The 8,927-nt window shown below is 41.5% G+C and overlaps 1 protein-coding gene across 1 annotated transcript in view; it reads left to right on the top strand.

Moving 5' to 3' along the window:
- The window catches only part of LOC108290025 (S-adenosyl-L-methionine-dependent tRNA 4-demethylwyosine synthase TYW1), a 259,296-nt gene that overhangs the window by 111,789 nt on the left and 138,580 nt on the right, over positions 1-8,927 (top strand). The window contains exon 11 of the mRNA XM_017509701.2: positions 6,302-6,411. Within this exon, the coding sequence (XP_017365190.1) occupies positions 6,302-6,411 (110 nt within the window). The remainder of the gene's footprint in view (positions 1-6,301; positions 6,412-8,927) is intronic.

Here is an 8,927-nt window from a genome sequence, read left to right on the forward strand (position 1 = left end):
GGATTACAGGCACGCACCACCATGCCCAGCTAATTTTTTGTATTTTTAGTAGAGACGGGGTTTCACCATGTTGACCAGGATGGTCTCAATCTCTTGACCTCGTGATCCACCCGCCTTGGCCTCCCAAAGTGCTAGGATTACAGGCTTGAGCCACCGTGCCCGGCCCTGATTAACAAATTTCTTAATAAGATTTTAGAAAGATCTAAGTAAGTGGAGATGTTTCATTTACTATGGCTTCTGGTAAAGAAGGACTAATATACAAGCTTTTAAATTTATAATTTACCATCTGTTTCAATGAAATATATAACAAAAATGTCAGAAAAGGTTCATTAAAAATTGATTTAAATGTTACATCATTGCTTTTATTATTGTCCTTTTCTTTTAGCAGATTCTTAAAGTAGCCTCCAAGCCTCAGTTTCTCAACTATAAAACCCTGTACCTTCCTTACAGAGTTGCTGTAAGGCTTAACTGCTTGAGTGAGATTCTGTATATGACAGTGGGGTTTTAATCTTTTGAGATGGAGTCTCACTCTGTCACCCAGGCTGGGGTGCAGTGGCACGATCTTGGCTCACTGCAACCTCTGTTTTCCAGGTTCAAGCAATTCTCCTGCCTCAGCCTCCCAAGTAGCTGGGACTACAGATGTGTGCTACCATGCTGGCTAATTTTTGTATTTTTAGTGGAGGTGGGGGTTTCACCATGTTGGTCAGGCTGGTCTCAAACGCCTGGCCTCAGGCATTCTGCCCGTCTTGGCCTCCTAGAGTGCCGGGATTATAGGCGTGAGCCACCGGACCTGGCTGATGACAGTGTTTTTAAACTACAACATGCTGTACGTAGATGTGATTTTTTTCAAAATAGAACATATGAAGTAGACTGTTATGGATAGATAAAATTATTCTACCAATTTTCAGAAGGATATACTGGTTATTTATATGTATGTATAGATATCACACATTCATTGTTGTGTGCCTCTTATTTCTGTTTTTAAAATTTTGTTTGAAAGTTTTATTCTTTGAAATTTTGAATTGAGAATTTTGTCTGTTTTCCTTTCTTATGGTTAGCCTGAGAGGTGGGGGAAGGGTGGAGGAAAAGAGTTGTATCTGTCTTGAAGAAGTAACCCAAAAAATCTTGATAGGCAGTTCTCCAAATAAGATATACAAACGACCAGTAAGCACATGAAAATATATTCGAATATCCAAAAAGTAGAAATACTTCAGTTGTCCATTAACTGATGAATAGAGAAACAACATGTGGTGTATCCCTTCAGAGGAATGTCATCTGGCAATAAAAAGAAATTAAGTCCTGACACAAGCTGCAGCTCGGCTTAATGTTGAGAATATTACACTAAGTGAAAGAAGCCAGTCACCACAGACTGCATCTACAGTAAGATTGCATTTCTGTGCATTGCCTAGAACTGAAAAATCGGTCGAGACACAAAGTAAATTAGTAGTTGCCTAGAGCCAGAGGGGATACAGGGATTGAGGAGTGACATCAAAGGGTCAGGGTTTCTTGCTGGGAATGAAAAAAATGTTTAAAATGGATTTTGGTGATGGATGTACAACTCTATAACCATACCAAAAAGCTAATGATGTATACATTTTATTTAAAATAAAATTTATGGAGAATTTTATGGTATGTGAAATTCTTTTTTTTTTTTTTTTTTGGAGGCAGACTCTCGCTCTTTTGCGCAGGCTGGAGTGCAGTGGCTCGGTCTCGGCTCGCTGCAACCTCCGCCTCCCAGGTTCAAGTGATTCTGGTGCCTCAGCCTCCCAAGTAGCTGGGATTACAGATGTGCGCCACACACCTGGCTAATTTTTGTATTGTTAGTAGAGATGAGGTTTCCCCATGTTGGCCAGGCTGGTCTCGAACTCCTGACCTGAGATGATCCACCTGCATTGGCCTCCCAAATTCCTGGGATTACAGGCTTGAGCCACTGTGCTCAGCCTTTTTTTTTTTTTTTTTTTTTTTTTTTAAAAGAGTCTCACTGTCACCCAGGCTGGAGTACAGTGACACAATCTTGGCTCACTGCAATCTTCATCTCCCGAGTTCCAGTGATTTTCCTGCCTCAGCCTCCTGAGTAACTGGAATTACAGGTGGATGTCATCAGACCTGGCTAATTTTTTGTATTTTTAGTAGAGATGGGGTTTCACTAAGTTGGCCAGGCTGGTCTCAAACCCCTGACCTCAAGTGCTCCACCAGCCTCAGCCTCCTAAAGTGCTGGGATTACAGGCGTGAGTCACCATGCCCAGCCACATTATGTTTCATAGGGCTAAATAATATTCCATTGTGAATATCACACTTCCTTTATCCATTCATCTGTTGATGGACACTCATGTTGATTGCTTATCTTGGCGATTGTGAATAGTGCTGCAGTAAGCATGAGAGTGCAGATATCTCTTCAACATACTGATTTCCCTTCCTTTGGATATATATTCAGTAGTGAGGTTGTTGGATCATATGGTAGTTCTAGTGTTAGTATTTTGAGGAATCTACATATTGATTTCCATAATGACTGTAGTAGTTTACATTGCCAACAACAGTGTATAAGAGTTCCCTTTTCTCCATATCTTGTCAGCATTTTTTATTATTGGATAATAGTTATTCTAACTTGGGTGAGATGGAATGTCATTGTGGGTTTGATTTGCATTTCTCTGATGATTAGTGATGTTGAGCATTTAAAAATGTATCTGTTAGCCACTTGCATGTTCTTTTGAGAAATTTGCCCTTTTTAAAATCAGATTATTTGTGGGGTTTTTTTTTTTTTTGCTGTTGGATTGTTTAAATTTTTTGTATTTTCTGAATATTATAAGGATGTGGAAATATTATTGATGAATAGTTTGGAGATATTTTCTGTCATTCTTCAGGTTGTCTCTTCACCCTATTGATATTTTTTGTTTGTTTGTTTGTTTGTTTGTTTTTTTTGCTGTGCAGCAGCTTTTTAGTTTGATATCATCCTAATTGTCTATTTATTTTTACTTTTGTTGCCTCTGCTTTTGAAGTTTTATTCCTAAAAGCATTGCCCAGTCCAATGTCTTTAAGTGTTTCCTCTATGCTTTCTCCTAGTAATTTCACAGTTTCGGGACTTATGTTTATGTCGTTAATCTATTTTGAGTTCATGTTTGTATTTGATGAGAGATGAATGTCTAGTTCCATTTTTCTGTGTATGAAAATCCCATCTTCCCAGCACCATTTATTGAAGAGATTGCCTTTCCCCGCTGTGTTACCTGGGTGCTTTTGTTGGAAGTTGGTTTCCCGTAAATATTTGGGTTTATTTCTGGGTTCTCTATTTTGTTCCATGAGTCGGTGTGTTTGTTCTTATATCAATACCATGGTTCTTTGGTTGCAATAGGTTTATAGTGTTTTGTTTTTTAAGACAGAGTCTTGCAATGTTGCCTGGGCTGGAATGCAGTGGCATGATCTCGGTTCATTACAACCTCCGCCTCCCAAGTTCAAGTGATTCTCCTGCCTCAGCCTCCTGAGTAGCTGGGATTACAGGCGCCTGTCACTGCGCCTGGCTAATTTTTTGTATTTTTAGTCGAGACGGGGTTTCACTATTTTGGCCAGGTGGATCTTGAACTCCTGACCTTGTGATCTGCCTGCCTCAGCCTCCCAAAGTGCTGGGATTACAGGCGTGAGCCACCGCGCCTGGCTATAGTATATTTTGAAGCATGTACTGTGATGCCTTGAGCTGTGTTCATTCTGCATAGGATTTCTTTGGCTGTTTGGCTATTTTAGTGGTTCCATGTGATTTTTAGAATTGTTTTCTAATTCTGTAAAGAATATCTTTGGTGTTTTGATAGGGATTGCATATAATCTGTAAATTGCTTTCGGTAGCATGGTAACTTTAACTGTATTTATTCTTCCAACCCATAGACATGGAATGTCTTTCCATTTTTGTGTGTGTGTTCTCTTTAATTTCTTTCCTCAGTGATACGCAGCTTTCATTGCAGAGATCTTTTGCCTTCTTGGCCAGATTCATTTCTAGGTATTTTTTTTGTGTGTCGCTATTTAAAGTGGAATTCATTTCTTGATTTGCCTTTCAGCTAGTTTGTTATCAGTTTAGGGAAACACTACTGATTTTTGTGTTGATTTTGTATCCTGCAACTTTACTACATTCTTCAGTTCTAAGAGTTTTTTGGTGTAGTTTCTAGGTTTTTCTCTATATAAGACTATGTTGTGTATAAACAGGGACAGTTTAATGCCCTTCTTCCCAATTTGGATGTCCGCTATTTCTTTTTCTTCCTTATTGCTCTGGGCAAGACTTCCAGTGCTATGTTGAATAAGAGTGGTGACACTGGGCATCCTTGTCTTCCACCAGTCCTTAGTGGAAAAGCCTTCTACTTTTTTTTCTCTTCAGTATAATGTTAGTTACAGGTTTGTTGTATATGGCCTTTATTATGTTGAAGTACATTCCATTTATACGTAATTTGTTGACAGTTTTTATTATGAAGGGATGCTGAATTTTATCAAAGGCTTTTTCTGCATCCATTGAGATGATTGATGGTTTTTGTCCTTCATTTTGTTGATGTGATATATCACATTTATTGATTTGTTCATACAATGCTTATATCTTTGGGGAAAATCCCGCTTGATTGTGGTGTATCGTCTTTTTGATGTGCTGTTGAATTCTGTTTGCTAACATTTTTGTTGAGTATTTTTATAGCTTTGTTCATCAGGAATATAGGCATGCTGTTTTCTTTTTTGTTGTGTTTTTGTCTTGTTTTGTTTTCAGAGTAATACTGGCCTTGTAAAATGAGTTTCTAAGAATTCCTTCCCCCTTAACGATTATTTTTTTTTTTTTTGAGATAGTCTTACCCTCTTGCCAGGCTGGAGTGCAGTGACATAATCTCGGATCACTGCAACCTCCAACTCCCGGCTTGAAGCATTTCTCCTGCCTCAGCCTCCTGAGTAACTGGGATTACAGGTGTGCACCATAACACCTGGCTAAATTTTTGTATCTTTAGTAGAGACGGAGTTTCACTGTGTTGGCCATGCTGGTCTGAAACTCCTGACCTTGTGATCTGACCCCCTCAGCCTCCCAAAGTGCTGGGATTACAGGCGTGAGCCCCTGTGCCCAGCCCAAAAGATTTTATGTAACCCAAGAGATTACAGATGATTGTAATCTTTTGTATGGCCATGGAGTGATGACGGCGGGACCTCAGGAATATGGAGATACAAGGGCTTTGGCTCCCAGGGTAGGATACACTCTGGCAGTGGTTTTGGTCCCATAATCGCATTTGTGTTGTAGCTGCTTGGGTCCCGGGTGGCATTTCTTGTCCTTTTCCCAGGCCTGCATCAAGAGAAACACATTCTTGGCCGGGCGCGGTGGCTCACGCCTGTAATCCCAGCACTTTGGGAGGCCGAGGCGGGCGGATCACGAGGTCAAGAGATCGAGACCATCCTGGTCAACACGGTGAAACTCCGTCTCTACTAAAACTACAAAAAATTAGCTGGGCATGGTGGCGCGTGCCTGTAATCCCAGCTACTCAGGAGGCTGAGGCAGGAGAATTGCCTGAACCCAGGAGGCGGAGGTTGCGGTGAGCCGAGATCGCGCCATTGCACTCCAGCCTGGGTAACAGGAGAGAAATTCCGTCACAAAAAAAAAAAAAAAAAAAAGGGAAACACATTCTCAGGTCCTGTCAGTATGATTTCCAAGCAAGCATTTCAGCTGTCCTCCCTCACTTTATGAAGTGTTGACCTCAATGATAGTAACATGTGGTGACAGTTTGCCTTGTTTGTGTATGCCACCACAGTTTTTGTTTTGTTTTGTTTTGAGATGGAGTTGCCTGGGCTGGAGTGCAGTGGTGCGATCTCAGTTCACTGCAACCTCTGCCTCCAGGGTTCAAGTGAATTTCCTGTGTCAGCCTTCTGAGTAGCTGGGATTACAGTTGCCCACCACCATGCCCAGCTAATTTTTTATATTCTTAGTAGAGATGGGGTTTAACTATGCTGGCCATGGTGGTCTCAAACTCCTGACCTCAAATGATCCACCCATCTCTGTCTCCCAAAGTGCTGGGATTGCAGGCGTGAGCCACCACTCCTAGCATGTATGTCCATAGTTAACATGGTTAAAGCAGCAGAGAGTGTTCTGTCAGCCTGTCCTTGGAGCTGAGTCAATTAGATGACCAATATCTCTGGAAAGAGTTGAGTGATTTCTCTATCCACCCCTCTCTGTTAGGTGTCATGATTTAAAATAAGTTGGAAAATACCACCATAAATGGTTAAACTCTTAGGAGGAAACCAGCCCTGATCTTGTGATTTAAAATTGGACAACTTCATCATAAACGACGCATCTTGTTCCTAGGCACCACACCAACCCTGTGGGCACTGAATGGCGGTGGAAGATGGACCAGCCTGAAATGATCTTGAAGGAAGCCATTGAAAACCATCAGAACATGATTAAGCAGTTTAAAGGTATTTATCTTCCCTCTGCAGTGGAATGCTAATGCCTGTTAATAGTCTGAATCAGATTGGCCGAAGAATTGCCTCTTTGATAGGATTTTGTTGCCATTGGCAAATTTTCCTATAAGGAAGTGAAAACTTCGTGGAAGTATTATGTATATTTTGCCTTTTTAGCTTTTACATCCCACATGATGGAAGAACTAAATATTTACAGTGTAGCAACTTGGCCAGACGCAGTGGCTGACGCCTGTAATCCCAGTACTTTGGGAGGCTGAGGCGGGTGGATCACCTGAGGTCAGGAGCTCAAGACCGGCCTGGCTAACATGGCAAAACCCCATCTCTACTAAAAATACAAAAATCAGCTGGATGTGATGGTGGGCACCTGTAATCCCAGCTACTTGGGAGGCTGAGGCAGGAGAATTGCTGGAATCCAGGAGGCGGAGGTTGCAGTGAGCCGACATTGTGCCACTACACTTCAGCCTGGGTGCCAAGAGCGAAACTCCATCTTAAAAATAGATAAATAAATAAGTACAGTTTAGCAACTTATAATATGGTGCATTCAACTTGAAAGCTTTACCTGAGAATGTACCATCAACCTTCTTAGAAACATTTACCATTGTTCTGTCTTGCTGAGCTGAGCAGCCTTTTGAATGGATTGGAAATTTTAGGTTAGTGGAAAGTCTTAACTAATGTTAGTGGTGGGAAAACATTTTTTAAATGAATGCCTTATTCAAAAAAGGAGGGATAATATAAATGGCAGTTTCTTCCATATAATGCATAGTGATGTGGTAAAAATTCAGCCACTCCATTTTTTGAATTTCCTAATTTATTTCTGCCTTATATTAACAAATATTTGACTTTACTAGAGGTCACTGGTTCTCAAACTTTATCATGCATCAGAATCATCTGGAGGGCTTGTTGAAACAGATTGTTGGTCTCCTTTCCCAGAGATTGGATGAGTAAGCCCAAGAGTATGCCTTTTTTTTTTTTTTTTTGGACAGAATCTCACTCTGTCACCCAGGCTGGAGTGTGGTGGTGCCATCTTGGCTCACTGCAGCCTTCACTTCCGAAGCTGCCAGATTATCCTCCCGCCTCTGCCTTGGTCCCTGAGTAGCTGGTGCTACAGGCACAGGCCACCACCCTTGGCTAATTTTTTGTAAAGATGGGGTCTAGCTATCTTGCCCCGGCTGGTCTCGAACTCCTGGACTCAAGCCATCCACCTGCCTTGGCCTCCCACAGTGCTGGGATTACAGGTGTGAGCCACCCGAGAATGTGCATTTCTAACAGGTTTCTGGTTGGTGTTGATGCTGGTGACCTGGGGACCGCACTTTGAGAATCACTACTCTTCCTGTGACGGCTTCATAAAGCAACAGCTGGAGGCAATGAATCGAGATTTGTTAGGTTCACTGTTGAATCTGTATGCTCTGGTCTCTACCTACCACTGGTGACTCCTGCTCTCCTGTATTATTATTTCCTGTCACGTGCAACCATTATGAAATAGTCCCAGCCAAGGCTGTTTTGATATAGGCACTCTTAGGGCGTTAACAGCACATCTGGGAATCTTTAGAAACCCTAGTAATTAGCATTCTGAAGATCAGGTGATTCTTTTATGTAAGGAAATTTGTTCTGTTCTGGCCACTCATTCATAATATTACAATACTCCCTACCACTTGATATGGCTAGACTGTGTCCCCATCACCCAAATCTCATCTTGAATTGTAATCTCTATAATCTCTGTGTGTGAAGGGAGAGACCAGGTGGAGGTAATTGAATCATGGGGGCCCTTTCCCCTCTGGTGATCTGGTGATAGTGTGTTCTCATGAGATCTGATGGTTTTATGAGGGGCTCTTCCCCCTCTGCTCTGCACTTCTCCTTCCTGCTGCCTTGTGAAGAAGGCACCTTGCTTCCCCTTTGCCTTCTGCTGTGATTGTAAATTTACTGAGGCCTCCCCAGCCATACTGAACTGATAGTTAATTAGACCTTTTTCCTTTATAAATTACTGTGTCTCGGGCAGTTCTTTGTAGCAGTATGAAAATGGACTCACTTATTTCTCATTATTTTGAGAATAATATGAGAAATGGAGAAAAGTCATGCAAATAATTGTTCAAGATCAATAGTAATTTATAAAAGATAATAATAAGTTAGTAGGCTGAGTACAGTGCCTCACACCTGTAATCACAGGACTTTGGGAGGCCAGTGCAGGCGGATCACCTGATGTCAGGAGTTCGAGACCAATCTGGCCAATGTGCTGACACCCCGTCTCTACTAAAAATACAAAAATTAGCCAGGCATGGTGGCATGCACCTTTAATTCCAGCTACTTGGGAGGCCAAGGCCGGAGAATCACCTGAACCTGGGTTGGAGTGAGCCGAGTTCATGTGCCACTGCACTCCATCCTGGGTGACAAAGCAAGACTCCATCTTCAAAAAAAACGATAATTAATAATTACACTTTTATTCTTTATGAATTTTCTAGGGAAAGTTGACCTGTACATATTTGTGTCTGTGTGTGGGCTGAATTTTTTTTTTT

Source organism: Cebus imitator, unplaced genomic scaffold, assembly GCF_001604975.1.
Source record: "Cebus imitator isolate Cc_AM_T3 unplaced genomic scaffold, Cebus_imitator-1.0 Scaffold419, whole genome shotgun sequence".
NCBI classification, from domain to species: Eukaryota; Metazoa; Chordata; class Mammalia; order Primates; family Cebidae; genus Cebus; species Cebus imitator.